Genomic DNA, 23,051 nt, shown 5'->3' with positions numbered 1-23,051 from the left:
GGCGACTCCGCCGTGATTGACCCGACGTTTCCTGCCAGGCAAGGAAATCGATCCTTAAAGGACCAGACCCGGGAACCCCTGCCCACTCCGCCCTCGCTTGATAAACAAGCAACTGCGTTCCAAGGACTGGGCTGGACAAGAAGCAGTGCCCCAGCCCCGCCTCGAATTTCCGCCGGACCCGGCTGAATCTGGCTCAGGGTCCTCACCCCACAGCGGCGCGCCGCCCTGATCCCGCAAACATTTATTGAGCACCTTATGTGTGCACGCCCTATCGAGGGAGGGAATTCAGAAACAAAAGCAGGGAGGCAAAGAAAAGGCTGAACGAAAAGAAACAAAAATGGGGAAACCAGGGGACATAGGAGTGGAAGGAGACCCGGACCCAAGGCTTGCAGAAGGGCTGGGGTGCGCGCGGAAGCGGGCTCGGGCGGGGGTCCCAGGGCGGTGGCCGGTTCCATACTGGCTGAGGCGCTGGGTGGGGGAAGGGGGCGCGCCCACTTCGCCTGCAGCTACCGCCAAGCTGGAGCCTCGGTGCGTCTGCTGAGCGCGAACAGTTGCTCATTACTGCAATTATGTTGCTCTAAGGTTGCCTGGACCCTAAATTGCCAAGTTTCGAGGAGCCAGGAGGCCCGGGAGCCCGGGCCGGAGGAGATACCCGATCCTGCCCCGCCATTCCCCTATCCCGCACGGGTGGAAAAGATTCCAGTTTGCCGACGCACCGTGAGCTGAGAAAATTCAGACCGCCCCGTATAACCCGGGCGCCCTCCCGCGCAAGGGCTCGTTGACGCTTCCCCAAAATCCTGGGGGCGGGGGAAGGATTCCCAGGACCATTTCGCAGATGAGAAAACAGGACTGGAGAGACAGAGTGATCTTCCCTACCCAAAAAGTCAGGCAGCTAGGAAGTGGCAGGGCTGGGATCAACCACATGGGCTTCTCTGACTTCAAGTTCAGTACAACCCCCAAGACAGGAGAGTCGCCAGGCGTGTTCCAGAAAGGAACCCGGAAGATTTGTGGAAGCCAGGGTGTCCTGCGCGCGGTCACTCGGGATGCTGTGTTTATAGAGGGGGGAAATATCCTTTCAGTGTCTGCAAGACATAGTGATGTACCTAAGCCCCTTTAAGGGGCCGCGTGGGCATACGGAGTACAAGACATTTTAAAATGTAACTCCCCTATCTTGGGGATGAAGAGGCCCAACTCGGGTTATGGCCGTGCTTGTGCCAGCCCAGAGGCCGGGGACTGCCTGGTCATCGGAACTGCACTCCACAGCAAGCTTGCTTTCTTTTCCTTGGGAGGGGAGTTGTGACAAGTTCAGGCTGCAGCGCCAGCCGCGGGGACAGAGCCTTTGCCAGAGCTACCTAGACTGCAGGATCCGAGACCCACGGTACCCCGGAACTTGCCCGGCACTAGCCGAGAGCCCACCTGGGGCGCGTGCGCGGAACCCTGCGCTCTCTTGGAATTCGAGGCTGACCTCCCCTAGGGCTAGAAGCCGCGCAGTGCGCCACAGACTCGGTTTCCACATCGTGAGACGTCTCTATCCATGGAGACGTCCACCCTCCCCGAGTCCAACGCCAGGTAACTTCGAGTTCTGACAACCCTTGGTTTGTTGGCTTCCCGTCGCAAAGGCTCGAGCAAAGGCTGCCGGGGGGCTGCCCAGCGTGGAGTTTGGAGGCGCCGCCACTGCCGGACAGAGGGGGAGGGGGGGAGGGGCGCAGATCTGGTGAGAATTAAGCCAGGGCCCCCAACTCGAAAGAGAACAGAGCGGGGCCTGGAACATAGTAAGCTTTATTTGCTGGAGGTCATTTTCTGCCTTCAACATCCTCACAGAATTGCCCCCAGAAGGCTAAACATGGCGCTTGTTCAAATATCTTCTCCTGGTAGCCTGAATATAACCTACTATATATATAAAAAAACCAAGTTTGTAGGCAGGGCTCATGCAAAGGACACACCAAGGCGGGAAGTATATGGTCGCCCTGGGTTTTCGGTAAAGATTTTTTTTTTTTAAGGGTCGTAATAGGAAGTGTGAAGGCGCTCACATTCTGGGAGCTCAAAAATTAGTTCCGCAAACCGCGTCTACACGGGCGCGGCGATTTAGAGAAGCAAAGCAATGCCTCTCCACCCCCCACTTGGCCTCCTGTGGGAAAAACAGGTTTGCGGGGGTGGGAATTGTCTGGATTAGCTGTCTGCAGTCATCAAACCATTTGGGTGATTCGCTTTGTTTTCATAGACAGGTTAAAAGGGGAGAAAAAAGAAAGAGTCGGTTATGGGTCGCCTGAGCAAGTGTCGATTTCAGCTTAAAGTGAATTGGAAAATTGAGCCTAATTATCCTAGGTAATTGCTTCAATTCTCCACTTGACTTTGCTAACGCAGATCGGTCCTGTGTGTTCAAAAAGACACCCCCCCTCTGTCCCTGAATATCCTGTTGTCACCTTTGAAAAGTTGCTGGCATCAAACTACCATCAAACTGAAAGCAACTGTACACGTGAAGAGATGGCAAGAAGTCAAATTAAAAGACTAAATCAATAAGGAGATAATTTCTTGTAGCTTAAAATTAATTTATTTAACAAATATAGCTATAATATAAATGATAATAAAATTTCAAATATACAGTATATTACAACAATCCCTTCCAAAGGGAATCTTGAGAGCCACCCAAATGTACTGTTAAATAGAAACAGAATTTTTAATTTTTATTTTACAATTTCTTTCTGGTACTGGTAAGAGAGAGGTCCTTTCAACCTACCTTTGTCACGCATCTGTGTATCCCTCCCCCCAAAAGCAAATGTTTTGCTGTTGAAGTTCTCTTAAGTTTTCCAGTGGAAGGACCTGGGATCCGTCTCCCCTGTTAAGTTCTCTTTCTCTCCCACTGTTCTCATTTCCGACATCTTCAGACATGAATTTCTCTGTGCTTTTTCCTGCCTGGTGCAGGAGGCACGGCCTCTAGTTCTGGTGCAACCACTAACTCTGCTGGGGACTGTGGATACATTTCTCAGCCTCTCTGGCCTCGGTTCCCCCATCTATAACTCGAGGGGGTAGATCTAGCTTCTAGAAGAGCGTTATGGGACCCTTCTAGCCGCTTTGGGGGAAGGGATCAGACTTCAGAGAGTGAACTCAGGGGTCAACCGAGAGGAGAAACCAGAACAGTGTAGGGGTTAAAGGGAAGGAGCCAGGTGGGGCCGAGCAGGGGAGCGCCTTGGGGGAAGGCTCCTGCTGCTTGCTGGAGAGATCGGCTGGCACCACAGGTAGGCGACCCTGGGCCCTCTATGTCAGGTGGTACATGCTGTAGCCTACGTGGGCTGTGTAGAGTCCCACGGGCGCCACGGGCAGCGCGGCGCGCTGGAAGGGGCTGGAGGCACCGTAGAGCGAGGCGCCCGCGGCGGCCGCTACGGCCGCGGGGCCGCCGAGGGGGAAGGACAGACCGAAGGCTGCGGGGGGCAGCATGGGTTTGGCGGCCATCTTCAGCTTCTCCAGCTCTGCCTCCTGCAGTCTCTTGGCCTTGGCGCGGCGGTTCTGAAACCAGATCTTCACCTGCGTCTCCGTGAGGCTGAGCGAGCTGGAGAACTCGGCGCGCTCGGCGATGGACAGGTACTGCTTCTGGCGGAACTTGCGCTCCAGCGCCAGCAGCTGGGCTGTGGTGAAGGGCGTCCGCGGCTTGCGGTTGGTCTTGTGCTTGCGCAGGGTGCAGGCCGGGGGGCTCAGCCGCCCTAGGGGGCCGAGAGAGAGAAACGCAGGAGGTTAAGACACCCGCGCGGGAGAGTCATCGGCCCATAAATGGGAATAATATTAAATTACAACACCCGCTCTTCATTTGCGTGGAGCACCTCAGCGCCAGGCACCATGAGAAGCGCTTGGAAAATATTTTCTCCAATTCCCACCGCAGCCCCTCAGGGTAGATGTTCTTGTCTACCTTTTGCAAATGAGGAAACTAAGATTCCAGGTGACACGAGCGCATGTTCAAGGCCCGAAATAACTGGGGAGAGGCGGGACAGCCCTTAAAGCTAGACGGCCGCTTAAGAAGGCCTTTCTCAGTGGGGCCTTCTCCACCGCCACGCCACGCACATTGGGACGGTGGATGTTAGAATGGTGAAACGCACGGAAAGAGGCCCTGCACCCAGCCCGGGATCCCGTTTAGTTTTAGGCGTTGGCCGAACATTTATCTGTGCCCACTAAGTGGTCAGCGCTGGGCTAGGCCGTTCTGTGGCCTGGAATCCAGATCTCTGATTTCCACTCTTTCCCTTGGAACAGTGCGTTCCTACAGGGTTCTAAGCTCGGTCCCTGCTGACTGGAGGTGGAGCGACCCCGGATGTCACGAATGTCGCACCACGGCCAAGTCTCAAATATAAAAAGTGCCATGGTTTGAGGAGGCGCTTCATCTTAACGGGGCTGCTTCTTCTGATGGTCTCAATTGTCTCCTGCGCCTCTCCCACCCCCAGTGCCTTGGCCTCTGGTCACTTTCAAATGTGTGGGGGGGGGGGGATGTGCCTCAGTCCGCAGAGATCAACACTGCTGGTGCCGAGATGTCTTTTTCTTATGGCTTCAAAATATACCTCGAGGATGGGCTGTGAGCGAGCACCACCTCAGAGGGTTCATGCAGGTCCGGGACAGGGTCTGCGGGGCCAGTCAACCCCTGCCACACCCAGCAGCTGCGGCCAGTTAAAACAGGGACCAAAATTATTCCCAGGACAACAGAGATCCCGTCGACTTTGGGTCGGGACCCAGGCCCTAAAAGAATCCTCGAGTCCTGGAAAGGACGCTTTGCCTGTCCAGCAGCTGCTCTCGGGGGAGCAATTAATTCAAATCGAGGATGTTTCACCAGGCGGGTTTTGCCTAATTATGCAATGTTTTTTGCACGCTTAAAAAAAAAAAAAAGATCCTTTGGGCTCTCAGGCCACCAGGATGTGAGTCAAACGAAATCTCGTGTTAACATCCCTGCTTCTTCCCTGGTCGAGACCATTGAGAGTCCGGGAAGCAGTTGGCCCCTGACTCGCTTTCCGCCGGGCCACCCGAGGGGCGGGCGCCGAGGGACGTCACTCCCTTCGGTAGCAACAACCCAGCGCTGGGCCACCTTCTCCGGCCGTTAGGCCCAGGGAGGGGCTGGCCTTTCAAAGACGTTTAATCCCCAGATAAAAATCATTCCTCAGCATCACGCCATTGAATTCGGGTTGCTATTATGCCGCGCAAAATAATCAGAGGAAACGAGGAAAACTTGGGAATTTCCCGTGCTCCTGAAATATCTCCGAGTGTGTTCGCTGCGCAGAGAAGCCAGGGGGCCCGGAGGACTTGGAACGACCCCGGAGGCGTCTTTGGCGGCTGGAGTCAGCTTCCATGACCCAGTCCGAGACATTTGGGAGCTCCCTACCATGTTGGAGGGGGCGCCTCCCACTAACTGACTTGGTGCCCCGCCCCCTCCGCTGGAACCTGAGCGCCCCCTCCCCCTAAATGATCCATCCACCCAGAGCACCAAGTGTCTACCTGAAACACGAAGGTGTGGGGGGAGGATTTTGCAAGAGATTAGGAAATACTTCGGGCAAATAAATACTTTGGGGGAGGGGTTGGAAAAGGGGAGGGGGCGCACCAGCCTTCAACTATGAGAAAGTGAAACTCTGAGCACTGGAAAGGTGTCCGCACCCCTAGAACCCACCCGTTGCCGGAACGGCGAAGTAACAGGGCTTAGGGTCTGAAAGAGGAGCCAGGCGGGACTCCTGGGGTCGTTTGGGGGGTGGGAGGGGCAGGAGGAGAGGGTGCCCAGACACCCGTGTCCTACAAGTGAATTCCTATCCGCAGCGTCGCCTAGCCAAGGCGAGGAGCCCGCGAAAGTGGACCGACTGCTGGGCCTCAGCCAGGCCTCAACCCTCTTCCTGGGTGGGAGTGAGGTGAGGCATCAACCGCCGGCCTCCCCGCCAACCCATCTGCCTGCACGGGCCCCGGGTACCGGGCTGCAGGTACGCAGACGCCCGAGACAAGCAGGCGCCGGCGCGCGGCCTGGCGCCCTCGGGTCCCGCACCCCCGCTGGCCCCCTCCCCCGCCGCCTGGGTTCTGGCTACTCACTGGCCGGGGGCGGAGAGAAGCGGGGGTTCTGCAACCACGGGGTCCTCTCGGGCTTCTCGGGGCTCTCGGCTTTGACGAGCGCATCTTCTGGCAGCTTGAGGAGTCCTCCCACCGAGAAATGGCCGAGCGGCCGCGGCGAGGACGGCGCATCCGGAGCGCCCAACGACCCGGGCCGGGAGCCCAGAGGCTGCGCGGAGCCGCCCGCCGCCTGTGCGCCCTCGGAGGCCGCCAGGACGCTGTCTTTGGCCCCGGGCTTCCTGTGATCGGCCATGAGCGCCTCCACGCTGAAGGGCAGAAGCGAAGGGGACACTTTGGGCTTGGCCCCCTCCTCGTCTGCGCCCATGGCGGCCGCCGTGGCCGTGGTGGTGCTGGGGGTCTGGCCCCCGCCGCCCCCCGCCGGCTTGCCGAAGGCGGAGTCCTCCACTTTGACACCGAGTGGCAAAGAAGTCATGTCAGCAGCCGGGGCCATGCAGAGCCGGGCCCCCCCTCCAGCCTCAGCTCCGGCCAACCGCCGGGCATGAGCTTCGGGCGGGCTGGGAGCGCGGCCGGCCTCTGGGATTGCCCGGGGCCCTGGCCGGGCGGGCCCTCCCGCGCGCGCCTCCCGCCCCTCCCCAGAAGACCAGCTCCGGCGCTCCGGGCCTGCTTATCCGCTGGCGCCGCCGCGCAGGCCGAGTTCCCGGGCGCACCAGCCGGCTCCGGGTCGGGCCGCAGCTCCCCAGAGAACTTGTTAATAAGGCGAGGCCAGTGCGGCGGCGGCCAATCAGAGCGCGAGGGGGCGGTCCCGGCGCGATCCATTGGGCCCCGCTCCGGCGGACTCGATCGGAGGCGCGCTGGGCCTCGGGGCGCGCAGGGCTGGGTCCGGCCCCGGGAGGGCAGAGGAGGGGAGGGGGCGCTCGAGAAACGTTCCTCTGCACTAAAGCCCGCGCCGCCTGTCCCTGTGTGGTTCCTCCTGGGTCTCTATTTTACTGTGTTCCTGGGGGACTTTCCCTTGTTCTCAGTCCTTCTCTTCTGCTCTTCCCTCTCCTCCCCTTCCTTTATCGCCCCTCTTTCCCAATGCCTCCCTTTTTTCTCTACTCCTTTCCTGTTTCTCTCTCCTACCTCTCCCCTTACCTTTCTGTTCAGTCAGTTGCTGTGTCTGTTTCTACCCAGTGGATAGTGGAGGACAGTCCTCCTCCAATATCTCCCGCCCCTCTTCTCTACCACGATAATTTGTGTTGAAGCCATTTCTTATATATTCTTTTTATAGTTTAAAAAATCTGCAGGGTCATTTATTATAGTAGAAAGGCATAACATTAATTTCTTCTTTAAGCATTCATTTTCTTCTGTTCCAATCTTCAAAACTTTACCTCTGCGTAAAAGTGGGCCTTTGTCTCCTAAGCGCTGGACTGAAGTTTGCCCAAGAAGCCACGCTCCCGTGGTGCTATGGATGTTAACAATAAGAATACATTATGTTATCTGGAATGGATAATCGAGTTTCATACCCGATGTGTACTTTCCAGCTGTGAACTTTCAGGAGGATTACAGCACCTATACCGACGACCGGCTCGGGGACGAAGCTGATCCTTTTGATACAGAACTTATTGAATATAAAACCAACAGAAACATCAACAAAACACAGATCTGGCCTTAACGTAACCTCGATCAGCGTGTCCGCAAAAACAATAACAGTCCCTATCTCTGGATCGCTGATCTTGTGTGTGTGTGTGTGTGTGTGTGTGTGTGTGTGTATGTGTTGGGGGTGGGGGAGGCGCATTTGGGAGAGACGGCCAAGAAAAGAGGACTGCTCCTGGGACGGATCCTTGGTGCTGGGCTTGAGAATTTTTATTTTGCCAATTTCGGAGGAAACGTGATTTTATTTTTGCTGTTAAAAGATAGAGGAAAATGAGTTGGGGGTGTGGGGAGACGGAGGATCTACACAAACTCGGGTCGGGGCTCGGCGGTTTTCTGAACCTCTTTTTTATGGCTTCTTATCCCGGGGCCCAGGCCGGCGGCTCCCGGGGAGCTGGCGGCAGTGATTGGCGGCTCACCGGGACCGGCCATTGATGGCTGCGGGGTTCTAATCTCCAGGAAACACAAGGGGCTGCCGTGGCCATTTAGGGGTAATTATCCGAGCGCGGAGGGACAGCGAATTCCCTCGCCTTTTAACTGGGCGCAATAAAAGCTGTAGATTAGGGGCATCCAGATTAAGGAAAATGAATTACTAGAGAGGGAACTTTATTACCCGGACGGCGTCCGGGGTCTGGCAGGAAGGGTCGGGCTGTGGACGCCGGGGCCATTGGCAGCCTCCCATCTGTCCGCAGGCTCCATGACGTTAAGGCCTTGGGCGAGTTCGGGAATACTCTCGTCTGTGAAATTTACGCAGCCTCTCCAGACTTCTTGCGCTCCCGAAACTGCAACACAAGCATTGGGCAGGGTCTGGGGCCTCCAGCTCGCGTCCGGCCCAGTTGGAGGAGCGGCTCACGGACGCGGCCTCTCTAAAGGCACCGTACCTCTGGGGGGCACGGAGAATAGAGAGTCCTTCCTCCAGGCAGGGAAACCTAGACCCTGGAGGTTTGCCCGAGGGTGCAAAGGATAGAAGGCCAGAGATGAGCGACCTGACACTCAGCAAGGCTGTAGGCCAAGCACCTTGCTAGCAGCCCAGACCGGATGGCCGACTTCTATTGCCCGCCTTTCCAATTAAACTCTCCCTGGAACGGGCGAGCCGGAATCTCACTCTGCACTCGGTTGAAAGAGGGAGAGGAAACCGAGGCCCCTAGGCTGTATGGGTCAACATTTTAAAAGCGAGCAGTGTGACTTTCGGTTGGGACCTGCTGTGTTCCGCCCTCGTCTCCCATAGCAAAATGTTTGGCTCCCAGATCACTTTGAAAATCTAATATAACTAAGAACTTTCTAACTAGAAAATGCGCATCATCAAAAGCAACTTCAAAGGCTCTGTACCCACTTGGAGTCCGCCAGATAAGAACCCCTGCTTTAGGGCGGAGCTGGGGCTCGAACCCCGAGAGTGCAGGCGCGCGGCGCAGAGGGGGCTCAGGGCTGTGTCCGGCGGGCGCAGCAAGGCCAGGCCGCGGGCCGGGGACCGGGCGGCCGGGCGGCGGGAGAAGGGCCGCATCGCTAATTGCGGGGATAAACAATCTGTCACGATCCCTCAGCGCGCCTAATAGGCAGACGAGGATGTTGTTTTTAGGCGCCAGCGGCGGCCCGATCAAAGGCAGCAGCCGGCGCAGGGGCCCTTGAAGTCGCGCCCCCGCCTCCTGGGAGCAAACCGCCTGCGCCCGCAGCCCCCGACCCTGCCGCCCGCCCCTCTGCTTCGCGAACCCGTCCCGAACCCCACGGCATCTTTTTAGGTTCGGTCTGGGTTAGTGTCTGTTCTGGCTCGGCGCGGCGGGTTGACCGCAGCACCGGTGCAAGGCGAGCAGAGTGTCTGCAGAGGGAAAGGGGTTCAGAGTGGATTCCACGTGGAGTCCGTGCTCAGAATCGCGCGGGGTTCTTCCACCGATCCGCCACTGGGCTGCGAGAAAAAGATACCCACGGTCTCAGAGAAGGGACTCAGAGAAAAAACCCAAAATATCCATCTGTCTCCCGGGGCGCGTTGTTCCCGCGGGAGGAAAGGCACAAGTTTGGGGCAGTGAGAGGGAGCCTTCTCTGCGTTGATTTTCGTCTGGGCCTTTTCGGATTTCCCGGTTGGCGGGTTCCGAGAGCTGACAGGGCCGGGGGGTGCGCCTGTTATCTCGCCGCCAGCACTAACCCCCAGGCGCTTCTACTCCCGGCATTTCTCCGCGTGGCCGCTGCAGCCAAGAAAGCCGGGCTGTAATTCATGCCTGGCAAGGGCAGGGCTGGCCCGCAGCAGATAAAGCTCCGGGACTGGCGCTAGGCTTCCGTCCTCGCGCACTCCGCTCCCCTCCCCACCTCTCCCGCCTGGCTCCTACTTCCCTCATTCCGGGGCATCTTAAAGCACTCTCCATGCCCCGAACAGATCACCTCAGCATTTCGGTTCCGAAAGAGGGTGTGTCCTGCGGCCACTCTCTGGGCAACTGGTGGTGGTGTTCTTTTTTTCCCAAAAAATGCCTATTTTACGGGACTGCGTGGCTGCAGAGGAAGGGTGGTGTTTTAAGACTCCCGCCTCGTGGACAGAGATTTGTTTCGAAAGGGACCCCATTGTAAAGACCTCCGTCACTATCTGGGTATTGCGCACGGATTCGAAGAGCCTGCAGGCTGGTCCCTCACTTCGGCATTCGTTGTCACCTCCGTCGGGTTTTTGTTTACGTCCCCTCCCCCCCTTTCCCAATGCATTTTGTGGCCTCGACCCAGGAATCCCGCGTGCATTTTTAAAATGTGCAGCTCAGTGGGATCCCCCGGCAATTAGCGAGCCCCAAACAGTCCTCTTTAATAGAATGAATGTGCTATGAAAACCGATTACCCGGAACGATTTATTTTGGTGGGAATTCACCAATCTCCAGGAGGGCGACGGAGGGGGAGAGAGGGGAGGTATTTTGTCCTGGAGGTAAGGGGGTTGACGGGTAGACAGAAAGCACCACCCCGGGATCCCCCAACTTGCGGAGGGGGCCTCCCGACCGGAGTTCTCCAGTCTTTTGGTCTCCGTCGCCTAGAAGTGAACGGCCAGGAGTCACAGGTTTGGGAAACTGTCCGGGAGTCACTGATGGTATCCTTCAGGAGGATTTCACAGCTTTCCAGAGAAAGACTCCGGAGAGCTAAGAACTCCAGGGAGTCTTCAGCTATTGCCTGAATATCCACGGCACAAATTCGGAGCAAAAAGCTTTCTGCTTTCCCGGGACCTGGGCAGAACTTATACCTTTGAAGAGTTGTGGTGTTCTTTTCAATGTGAAGTGTGGGGGGGGAAGCTACTAGTAAAAAACATTTTCTCCTTCTTGCTCGTTCCTCTGCTTAAGTGGGCCCAACTTGTGGGTGGAACTGCCCAAGAGTGGAGGATTTCACCGGGAGAAATCGACAAGCCCGACTCCCTGTATCTTCCCCCTTCCCGCCCTGCCCTTCCACCCCCTCCCCCCTTAGTTCTTTCCTCCAGAGCCGGCCGGGGCTTCCTTGTGTCTTTAAATTCGGAAGGGGGTGAGGGGGTCTAGATCCGCGGGGGGAGAGAGGGGCCCCCCTTTCAAATGGCCCAAATTAATGTGATCGCGACATGAGGGTGCACTTGGGGAAGATGAAAGCGGAGGCCGGCCGGCTCCTCCTAGAGCTCTATAATTATAGATAATATATCCCATTTCAAAGCAATTAGACCAATCAGGCGTAACGAACCACTTTGCTGCCGACGAATAACAAAGGCGCACGGTTATTTAAGCCTGGAGATGTCAGGCAGACCCCGAGGCTCCAGGGGCCGACCAAACATCTTCCATCCCGGCTCTGCCCACCCTGAGCTGACGAAGGCTCGCCCTTCTCCCCCCAGGCTCTGCCCAGCCCACCGAGGCCCCCATCTCAGTTCCGGCAGGGGCCTGGACATGCAAGGGTTGGAAGGAATGGGAGGAAGAGAATTGACTTTTTTTGAGTTGGGTGTCAGGGCTCTTGTCAGAGGTTTCACAAACTTTCCCCGATTTAATCCTCTCTACTCTGGGAGATAGGTATTACTATAGCCTTTTTCCCCCTTCCAGATGAGAGAATAGAATCAGAGAGGTTAAGTGTCTTGTCCAGGGTCACACAGCTAGTTGGTGGTGGCGCCAGGATCTGGACACAGGTGGTCTGAATCCCCAAACCACTCTTTTCACTCGCTGTAGCGGTCTCCTCTCACTGAGCTGTCAAAAGACGAAACGCATTAAAATACAGAGGGTGCTGTCAGGATTTGGCAGCACCGCCTCCCAGTCCCGCCCCCAATCCAGAAAATGGGTTTTGGGTCCATCACTTACTACTCTTCTCTCCTGCTCCTCCCCTCCCCCTGCCCACCACATTCTCGAGTCTTGAAAACTGTCCAGATTTCCCGTGAATTTATCAAATGTGGAGGATCTCAGGTGTGTCAGAGAAGAAAACAGATCCGGGCTGCGAGCTGCTTCACCATCTGAAGGCCATTTTTTCCGAGCCTCAGTTTGTCGGCTTTAAAATGGGAACTCTGTTCCCCAGCTCAGAGACGCTGAGCTTGGCCCTCCCGCCGTTGGCCATACCGCCGGACTTCGCGCTGTGGCAGGTTCCCAGCGCTGTGAGCACTTGGAGGTGCTCTGAGGCATCCAGGGGGTTCTGGGGCCTTCCTCTCGACTTGCAACTTCCTCCTCTAAGGTGCCTATGCAGGTGGGAAACCTCGTATTTCACCCCCGGCTCGACAACCCGGGGAAAGAGGCTGAGCGAAAGACCAGACTGGGCGGAGACGGGCAGGAACAGTGATCAACAGACACAGGCAAAAAAACACACAGCCTCGGAGATGGTTGGAGGATACAGCGATGGATACAGCGATGCCGAGAGCCGAGGAGTCTCTACGATCCTGGGACTTTTGAAAGACATAGGTATTGAGTGGGATGGATGGCGAGTTTGGGATGCCCAGGAAGGCCAGAGCTGAGACGGGAAAAGAGAACAGTCGAGGGGAGCCCAGGGAGTGTCCTCCTAAGTGTGGCCCGCACCCCGCCGTGGCTGGGCAGCCGACGGGACTGTGCCGAGTTCTCAGGCAAGGGATCCGGCCCTTCCGCGACCAGGAGGGATCCCTACAATATGGAGAGGAACGGGGGTGGGGCTGCGGGTGGGGCTAGGTGGTCTGGGAGGCCCCCGGGCCCCCTCTCAAGACGATTCCCACCTCCACCCCTCTTTCTCTCCGTGGTCTCTCCCTCGGGGCCCTGGCTTTTGACATTCTTCCTCTGCATCCTCTTTCCCTCAGTCTCTCTCATCTGTCTCTGGGGTGGGTCTTGGTCTCAGGTGTGTCTCTCTTGGTCTCTTCCGGTAGACCTGGCAGCCTCCATCGCTTCATCTCTCTGCTGTCTCTGTGTCATTCCGTCTCTACTACCATGTTTCTTCCCACCCCTCCCCTCCTCTTTCCCTTTTTCTGTCTTTTTTGCAGCCTCTCGCCTGCCCCCCAGACCCATGATTCAGTAGGAATCACTGCCCTCAAGTCACTCCAAAGCTAATGCGACTCCAGCGAGTTCTTTCTGGAGATAGTTTCCCATTTCTGGAGCAGCAGTTGGCACCTTTGGAGCTGCAGGAGATGCTCCTCCCTGCCCACCGGGCTCCTGCCTCTACCGCCCATGGTCTGGAGCTAGTAATTTCTCTTCTGAGCCTCAGTTTCCCCATCTGGATCATGAGCGCACAATATAGCTTCCCTCTAGGGTTGTCAGGAGGATGGAAAAGGAGGGTGACAGAGTCTGAATGGCGCTCTGCGGGCACCCAGAAGGCTCGGCAGACCTCAAAGTGCCAGCTAAGAGTCCTTCACTACCACCGTTCCAGAACCTGAGGGAGGAAACGGCGTGCAAATGCAGGGCACGCTGAGGAGAGGGCAGGAGTGGCCGGGGAACCCACGGGGAACAGTGGAGAACAGCAGGCAGCAGGTCTGTAGGGAGAAGCAGTTGGCCCTGCCCCTGCCCTTGACCCAGCGCAGGGCACTTAGACCCAATCCCAGCCAGTTCCCTCCTGGCTACTCAAGACTCCTCCTAAGGGCTTGCAGGGGTACGAGCCAGGCCGCCCCAGGTCTCTGTACTCTTACTACCCTCAGCTGTTTGGAAAAGGCGGTGCCTTGCCTCTACCCTATACTGTTCCCTTCCTGCCTTCGCAATCCTTGGACCTCTCTTTCCTTGCCCATGAGCATGAACGAGGGATGCTCATCATTTGAAATGAGCTGGGTGCCACCTTCCTGGGTAGGGTGGAGGGCTAGGGGAGACAGTGGCTGGAAAGCCTCCAGCATGCAGTAGGCGCTCAATCAGTGCATTATGGAGCACATGTTCCATAGATAGGGAAACTGAGACCCAAAAAGGAGTCATTTTCCCACAGTCTCTGAGCCAGAAACGGACAGAACTGGCACTAAATGTATGTTGCCCAATGCCTTACCTAGTGCTCATCCTTCCCAGCCCCCAGGAAGGTCAGGAAACCCAGATGTTCCAACTGTGACCAGTGGCTTGCACCTCTGCGACCTCACAGAGGACCCTGTCCATTTTTGAGGACTCAGATGCAAAAGACTGTAAAGTGTGGTGCACCCTGGTGCACTCTGACCCTGGTAGGTTCAGGGAGCCTCTGTCCCCTCTCTCCAGCGAGGGCTGGGGCATGGGCTCGTGGAGCCCTGGGACAGGGTTTGTTTCTTGGAGCCAGGGCGGGATGGAGTGAACCCACTTTGACTGAACACCTGCTATGTGCTAGGTGCTTTCAATGCATCACCACAGTTAATGCTCACAACAGCTCCCGAGATGGCCATCCCACTTTCCAGACGAGAAAACCGAAGGGACTTCCTTGGTGGTCCAGTGGTTAAGACTTCGCCTTCCAATGCAAGGGGGTGCAGGTTCGATCCCTCGTCAGGGAGCTAAGATCCCACATGCCTCCCAGCCGAAAAAGAAAAAAAACCAAAACATGGAACCAGATGAGAAAACCGAGCACATTCCAGGCCGCACAGCTGGGCATCGGTGACACCAGGACTGGAAACGGCGTCACTGCTCATTTCCACTGCGCCACGCATGTAGAGAAGAGGGGGGGAATTGTTGTCCCACTCTCAGCCTCTGCACGGCGTAGAAGGGCCGTGGATGCTGTAAATGCCTGCGGTTTTGATTCAGTTCTGTTTTCCCCCCACTGCCAGCGAGTTTGGGCTGGATCCGGGCTAGACTTCACACCCACAAGCTCTAAGTGCGCTTGGAAGGCGCAGGGCCACGACTCCCTATAGGGCCACGCCCCTCGCCATGCCACGCCCCTCTGGGATTCGGGGATTCCTGGCCCTGCCCATGACCTCAGAGGAGGTGGGTAACAGGGTGAATGACAACCCCGGCCTGGACCTCAGTTGCTGCATCCATGTAATGGACGTGCCAAGCCCCACTTTGCCATCCTCCCTGAGGTTGTATGAGGAGGATCTGAGTCCAAGGAAACTGGAGAACTGAAGAGCTGAATGCCAGGATGAGGAACCATAAGTCCCATTAATAATAGTTAATACCTATTGACAATTACTATTGCAAAGCACTGTTCTGAGCTCTTAACGTGTCTTAATTCATTTAATCCTGACAACAACTCTATTTTTATCCTTGGTTTACATATGGGAAAGCTGGAGTTAAATTGTTTATGAGCAAAAACCAACATAAAAAATATAAAATGTTCTAAGATTTCACATGGCACCCAGGGGATTCTCAGGGTGCCCTTACTGCATGGATGTGCCTCACTTTGGAGCCTCCTGATCTGGACTCCCTGATGGGGAAGGGGCAAGCAGGCTGCAAAGCCTGGCCCACCCACAGGGCCTGGTGATTCCAGTTGCTCCAGCTCTGATCCCTGGGCGTACCTTCTGGGGTGGCTCTCCAGAGCAAGCTTGTGTGGGGCCCCTGGCACTAGGACAGGGCCTGGCATAAAGAGGGGACACTTCAGAAGAGAGGTGAATGGGTGACGAGCAGGCAGTGTCAAACCTTCAGCACAAGACCCTAACCCAGAGCGTCCCCATCAGGTCAGACACATTAGGGCCAGAGACCTGAGCCTTGGGGTCAAGGGTGAAAACAGTCCATTTTAGTGCTGATCAAATAGTTCTTGAATGACGTTTTCAAAAGAACACTCAGTTGCTGGCTCTGCTGAGTTTAAACCTCCTTTAAACATGAAGTTGAGTTCTAGCTGCCTTTTCCTCTCAAGATAGGGAGTTGAGGCCTAGAGAGATCAAACAACATGTGCTTGGTGTCACTCAGAAAGGCCTGCATGGACTCCAAGTCCAGCGGCATGGATTCCAAGTCCAGCGGCATGTCCCTGGCCAGCCGGCTGCCTCCACCCGGCAGGACCTTCCCTGGCTGCGTGTTTCTCCCTGTGTCAGACACTGACTGTGGTGACTGCTGGATGCTGGGAGGATGTGGCAATGTGACTTTCATCCAGAGGCCCCACCCTTCCAGGAAGGCCGAATTTCCCTCCCTGGGCCTTCCTGGTGGGGGAGAATTATGCTCCGAACAGCCTTTTCCCCAACCTTTTCTGCAGGAATGAGCAAACTCTCATGGGGGCCCTCCCCAGCCGGGGGCGCCCCCAATGCTCTTGGGCTTCCCAGCCAGGGATACAGGGCAACCCCACCTGAAACGGACCCTTTCCATCCCTGCGGAGACCTCCTATCTGATCAAATCGTGGGTCCTGGGACGCAGCCCAATTAAGTGAAAATAGATCCGGCCTTATCAGGTTCAGGCGTGGTCCCAGCGGTGGTCCCCCGGCGGCCCTGGAGGGTCCCTGTCTGTTTGATTTTCCTGCTCAGACACACTTGTTTAAACAGACCCCTCAGGGCCTCCAGTAACTGGAGCCAGCTCAGAGCCTGATTGCCAGGTAAGGGGAGGCCAGCTCAGATGGTGGGTGGGGGAAAGGCGAGTGAGATAGCCCAGGCAGAAGCCACCTTCGGCACCTGGAACAGCCTCCTTCTGGTAGTTTGCTCCTTGAGTTCAAATCCTGGCTCCATCCCTTCCAACTTTGTGCCCTTGGAGGAGTTCCTGACCCTCTCCTGTCTCCCTCTCTCATTCTCGGAGAAGCTTAAATAAAGAGGAATACCTCCTAAGTGCTCGGAGGGATTTAGTGATCTGGGAGTCGGCTTCTGCCATCACGACAACCCCGAGATGGGTCCTCCAAACCTGGGAGGTGGGCACTGTTGTGCCCGCTTAATAGGTGGGGAAGGATCCTGAGAGCTACAGTGACTTAGATGGGCCAACATCTGGAGACAGCATCCCAACCCAGCCCTAAGGCCCCAAAGCCCGTGTTCTTTCCACCCCATGGTGCCCTGAGGACAGTTCCTAGCTCAGGGTCAGGGTCAGGGTCAAGGTCCTGGGGTGTGGGGAGGGACAGAGTGCAGTGGCACAGCGATTGCCTCACTTGGGCCCATGGGGCTCTACCTGCTCCGCTCTCTCCTCCCCACATCTCCCTACGTTATCGAGCCCCCTCTCCCTTCGCCTCCAAATCTGCTCCATGAGCAGCCAACCTGAGCCCCTTGCTGGTGCCCAGACACTCCTGCCCCAGGACACCTGAAATGTTCTCCCTCAGATGTCCCCATAGCTCACTTCCCTCCCGGTCTCCATTCATGTGTCACCTTTTCAGAGAAGGCTCCCCTGAACACCTTCTCCCACTCATTCACTCGCTCCAGCCTGCTTTATTTTTTTCCGTAGCATGCGTCCCATCCAACATTTTATTATTATCTCTGTTATCTGTCTCTCCCCCTTCAACTTCAGCCCCCTACTGGCAAATGCTTTATTTTGCTCTCGACTGTCTCTCCATCACCTAGCACGGGGCCCAGCATATAGCAATTGCTCAATAAATACTTGTGAACGACTGAATAAATCTCCTGCATAGTTGCTATGATTTTAGGAAAGTTACTGACCTCTGCATGTCTCTATTTTCTCATCTGCAAAATGGGCCTAATAAGTCTACCCACTTTCTGCTGTGAGAAATAAGACAAAGGATGTGCGGTATGTGGTGCAGTGGCTGGCACTGAGGAAGCCTGCACTGAAAGTTTTTTTCTGACCAAAAGAGGTCAGTGGGCTTTCTAGAAGATTCTTGTCAGCAAATACAGTGATGCAAAAGGACCAGCCTTGGTGCCAGGTTTTGATAACTCACCCCAGAAGATAAAACCACTTCCCATCTGTTATTTCATCTGAGCCTTGCAATGACTGTCTGACCTGACCAGGAGATACTGGAGCTTTTTGCAGGTGCAAGGTCAAGGCCCAGAGAGATCAAGACATTGCCCCATTGTCACACAGCTCAAGAACCTTTCACATTCCCAAGAGAACTCCCTTGTCCTTGCCCTAAGTCCCCAGCCAGAGGCTGGCAGCTCGTTGACTGACATTCTTGGACTTGATCCAGGTGCTATGTTTGGGAGGATGGTGGTGTAGGTTCAAACAGGGTGTTTTCTTCACAGGAGCTGGTGCCAGAAGGACACTGGGGTACAGGGCAGCCTGTGCCAGAGTGTGGGCGTGGGAAAACAGACAGGGTTTGGACATGCTGAGTGGAGGAGAATACGCCGGACCAGGTGGGAAGAGCAGAGGCAGGAGGGGGAAAGGGGCAGGCTGTGCAGCATTTGAAGGTCAGAGAGGTGAGACCCCAAGGCTCTGTGGCAACCCTGCCTGCCCTCCAGCATTCCCAGACACTCTGGGCTTTCGGTCAGGGAGAGCATGGGCCAGTTTGGGGCTTCCATGGACTCTGTTTTCCCAGCAATAACAGTCATTAAAGCTGTCTTCTCAAGCCCTCATTATCCTGTGTTTACAACCCTTCTAGAAAAACAAAAGCCAGCCCAGCATGCCTCTCCCCAGATCACAGGCAGGCGTGTTAGTTCTCTTTTCTGAGTGCAAAGAGGAAAAGCCTTCCCTGAGATTCTCCTGAGGCTGGGTTGCCTGTGAGGCTGTGTTGTAGACTTTCCAACTTGGAAGGCAAATTTGGAAGAATTTTTTTGACTACTGTTAAGATTTTACCCTCAGGATGCAGAAAACGATAATGAGAAGGGAAGGCAGAGAAGTAAGTGATATTGGCTCTGTGTTAAGTGCTTTAATTATCTTATGCACCCAACAGCCTTAAACCCAGGCACCATTAACCCATTTAACAGATGGGAAAACAGAGGCACCAAGCAGCTGTGGTCTGAGGTGAGGGGCTTAGTGTTTGCTTCTGACCTCAGGCACATGGAGAATATTAATGATGGAGTAATCACCACCATGAAACTTGCCAAACACCCACGATGTGCAGGCACGTTACCTCATTTAATCCTCCTGGCCACATGGGGTCCGTGCTGTGGTCTCCATTTCACAGACGACCAAAGCGATGAGGGTGATGTGATGGGGTAACTTGCCCAAGGTCACTCAGCTACTGGGGGCTGAGCAAGGACTTGAACCTTGCAAAACGTGGCAGTTGTCGCTTTGGGGGGAAAACTGGAGAAGCTTGTGAAACCCAAAGGAAAGGAAACCAATGTTTTTCATGCCCTCCCTGCCCCCACCCCTCACAGGAAGAGTCCCCCTTGCCTTCTCCCTCCCCACACGTGCTCTGACATCAAAGGTGGGAGCAGCAGGTCCCTCTGCTCAGCTGGTGCATCTGGGGCAGAACAATCCCTAGCCAGTGGCTGGGTCTCAGCAAGGGCGGGAACCCAGAGGAAAGGGAGAGAGGGAGGAAGAGGGGCAGGAAGAGGAGGAGATGAGGGTCCATCAAAGAGGCTCCTCCCGGACTTCCCTGGTGGCGCAGTGGTTGAGAGTCCGCCTGCCGATGCAGGGGACACGGGTTCGTGCCCCGGTCCGGGAGGATCCCACGTGCCGCGGAACGGCTGGGCCCGTGAGCCATGGCTCCTGAGCCTGCGCGTCCGGAGCCTGTGCTCCGCAACGGGAGAGGCCACAGCAGTGAGAGGCCCGGGTACCACAAAAGAAAAAAAAAAAAAGGTGGGGGCTCCTCCCACTTGCTCTGCTTGGGTGTGCTGTGCATGTGTAAACCCCCGGGGTGGGCTGGGGGTCTTCAAAGAGGAAACTCTGAGGAGCTCTGCCTCCTCCTGCGTGCCAGGGCCCTCCTGAGTGGAGACGCAGGGCTTCCCAATGAGAACTTAAAAAAAATAAAAATCAATGCTACGGAATCATGCCATGGCTTCAATAATCCCATCAACTGTGCTGACACGTCACAGACTGGATGCCACGTATTCTTCATGTCTGACTTGCGATGTGGCCTCATAGCCCCATATTTCTGGGAGAATGGGTTGAGTGATTTGCTGAAGGTCACTCAGCAAAGTGGTATCCCCACTGTACATCAGACTTTGATTTGAAGTTGTCCTATTAGGGAGTGTATTCATTTCCTAGTATTCGTTTCCTATGAAGTACCCAGAACACAATTTGTTTTCTCACAGTTCTAGAGACTAGAAGCCGGTGATCAAGGTGTCAGCAGGGCTACACTGCCCCGAGGCTCTAGGTAGAATTCTTCCTTGCCTCTTCCTGGCTTTGTGGTCGCCAGCAATCCTTGGCATTCTGTGGCTTACAGCTGCATCAGCCCAATCTCTGCTCTGTCTCCTCCATGTATGTCTTCGCATCGTCTTCCCTCTGTGTGTGTGTCCAAATTTCTCTCTTCTTAAGAGGACAGCAGTCATATTGGATTAAGGTACCACAATCCTCCAGTGGGACCTCATCTTGATCACTTCTGCAAAGATGCTATTTTCAAATAAGGTCCCATTCACAGGTATGGGCGGTTAGGACTTCAACATGTCTTTTGCGGGGACAGAATGCAACCCACGACAGGATGTATGTGTGTCCTCCTGTTTGCCCAGGGAGCTCTGTGGTGCTGCTGGACACCCAGGCTCTAAAAGCAGTAAACTCAGAGCAGAATGACGGCAATAGCGACTCCTGGGTCCCACAGCTCCTTGAAAGGACACAGTGCCTTCATGTCCTTTTTCGAAGCCCTTGCACAATTTTGTGCATTAGCTGATGGGCATCCTTATACCCATTTCACAGATGAGGAAACTGAAGCTTAGAAAGATTCAGAAATAGTATCTGTGTGACTCTAGAACTAACCACTGTCCCCAAGGAGTGGGGTGGGCAGGCAAGGGTTAAGGCTAAGGCGGGGCAGGTGGGCCCAGTCCAGGCCCTGCCGACTTTCTGGGCCTTAATACCGCTACTCTGCTCCCTGCGGGCACGGCCAGTTAGTTGCCTGGGAGCTGATTAAGATGTCACAGAGGTTTATGATGTCAGGTGCAAGAATCACGCTCCAGGAGGGGTGACTGCTGGGCCCGGAGGGAGGTTACCCTAGCAACAGAGACAGGACATCCATGCAGAGGAGTGGCACAGCCTGGTGGGAAGGGCATGGGGCTTGGGGTCATGCCGTCCTGGGTGCGAATTCTAGCCCCTCAGCTCTGCAGCTGGGTGACCTTGGGTAACACACCACACCTTCCTGAGCTACTGCCTCCTCATACACAAGATGGGGGAGAATAATTCCATTCCTTTGTAGATCAAATGGAACAGCCGAAAAAAATCCCCTGGCCTCTGCCTAAGCGCCGTCCCCAGGGAAGCCAGGCATCAGCTCCAGAGTCGGGACTCAGGCGTGGGCAGGCTTGCCAGAGGTGGCAAAGAAATAGTGCCAAACTACCTCGCTGCCAAGAGCTGAGGCTGCTTAGAAAGCACTGTCACCTGGTGACGGGGAGCCCTGTTAGCGGCCTTCTTTGTGCCAACCAGCAGGAGGGGAACGGCTCTTCCCCCGCAGCCTCCTAACCGTTCTGCTCAAATAATGCTGACCACAGCATGCATTCACCGCCTGTTCGCTTGTTGCTTTCACTATTTGGCCATGAACCCCGTTTATTTAGATCCCTAGAGCCCAGCATAGTGCCGAACAAATGTTTGAATAAATAAAGGGAAAAAAGAAGGTGTTTTCTCAACTTCCCTTTTTATTCCTCGGAAAAAATTTTTCCTGTCTTTGAGGAAGAAATATTCCTCCTCCTCTGCGAAGGTACCCTCCCCAGTGTCCTTAATTCTAATCCTCTTATTTCCCTAGATCCTGACTTTCATTCATCTACTCACTCATCTACCCACCCAGGTATTCAGCAAGTCATCCATCCATCCCTCCATCATCAATTCATCCAACCACCCATCCTGTCACCCATGTATCTATCCATCCATCCCTCCATTAACCACCCACACATCCATCCTTCCATCATCCATCCATCCATCCATCCCTCCATCAGTCATCCACCCTTTCACCCATTCACCACCCACCCATCAGGGCAGCAGACATCCAAGGATTTACCTCTGAGCCGTGTCCTATGCTAGGTCTGCGGGGCCCACAGGGTCAAGTCAGACGAGGATCCTGGCCCTAAGGAGTTCTCAGTCTTGCAGGGCTGAGAAAACATGAATGGAAGTACCCCTGATGCACGAGAGAAAGGGAGGGTATTTCAAAGAGGGGAAGGCCAGGTACTGGTGGCCCACAGTAGATGGAGAAGGGATGCTATAAATGGGAATCAGGGAAGGCTCCTGGGAGAAGTAAGAGCAGAAGAGGGGGGGCGGTTCTTGGGGGAGGGGAATTTGGGCCGGAGAGGTGAGCGAAGGGGCAACTGGGAAGCAACACACTCTTCCACAGCCCCTACCACGTGCTGATGTCTCCTCCCCTTTGTGGAGCCTTCACACAGGTTCAGAGAGATTAAGTAACTTCCCCCAAGTCACTCAGCTTCGTGAGTGGTAGAGCCGATTTGAGAGGCTCAAGTCTCAGCTCCTCAGAGAGGCCTTCCGGGACCACTTCTGCACGTCACACTGTGCCTATTTCCTTCACGCCATGTCCTTTCTGTGTCTGATGTCTCTCTCCCCCACTGGAAGGCCAGCTCCATGAGGGCAGGGACCTTGCCTCGCTCCCTGCTCTGTCGCCAGCCCCTGGAGCATAGTTGGGGCTCAGAGACGTCTTTCCTGAGATGCCGTGACTCTACCAGTCCTGGGTCAGGAGATGGTTCCCTGGTCCCTGACCTCCTGGCCACTCTTTGAAGCGCTTTTCTCCCTGGAAGCCTCCCTAGTCAGCTGTCTTCTGGCTCTGGCCAGACCGGCCTTTCAGGTACTCAGGGCCCATCTGCCAAACGAATGCTGCTCTCAGGCCTCCTCGCCTCCTGGCCCGGGTGGGCATCCACCCTGCACATTTTTGATCGTCTTAGGAGACGAGCACTGAGCAAGTAGATAATTGAAAAGATTATCCCAGGATGGGACTCGTGGAAGGTTGATTTATCGCGCGTCATCCCTACTTCAGGGTTTTTATTGGAAATTGAAGAATGGCTTCCCAACTTGAGCCTCGTGGCTGCGTTTAACCTCCACCCATCATGCAGACCCCCCACTGGCTCCCGGGCTGTCTGCAAAGTCACTGTGCCTCAGAGCTCTGGATGTGACCCCAGCAGCGGCCCTGTACTGAGACCCCGCCTGCCCCTTCCCCTTCTTCTCTCCTCCCTCCAGCTC

At 55.5% G+C, this 23,051-nt stretch overlaps 1 protein-coding gene across 1 annotated transcript; it reads right to left on the bottom strand.

The window, feature by feature from the left end:
* Positions 1–2,532: 2,532 nt before the first annotated feature.
* Positions 2,533–6,745, bottom strand: MSX1 (msh homeobox 1). The gene is made up of 2 exons (XM_029235484.1): positions 6,043–6,745; positions 2,533–3,698 (listed from the first exon to the last, which is right to left on the bottom strand). The coding sequence occupies exons 1-2, from the start codon at positions 6,509–6,511 to the stop codon at positions 3,256–3,258; spliced, it is 912 nt and encodes a 303-aa protein (XP_029091317.1). The 5' UTR covers positions 6,512–6,745; the 3' UTR covers positions 2,533–3,255.
* Positions 6,746–23,051: the final 16,306 nt, after the last annotated feature.

The sequence above is a fragment of the Monodon monoceros genome, unplaced genomic scaffold (assembly GCF_005190385.1).
Source record: "Monodon monoceros isolate NGI ecotype Baffin Bay Population unplaced genomic scaffold, NGI_Narwhal_1 Super_Scaffold_20, whole genome shotgun sequence".
In the NCBI taxonomy this organism is placed as follows: domain Eukaryota; kingdom Metazoa; phylum Chordata; class Mammalia; order Artiodactyla; family Monodontidae; genus Monodon; species Monodon monoceros.
This window is presented reverse-complemented; position numbering and strand designations above follow the sequence as displayed.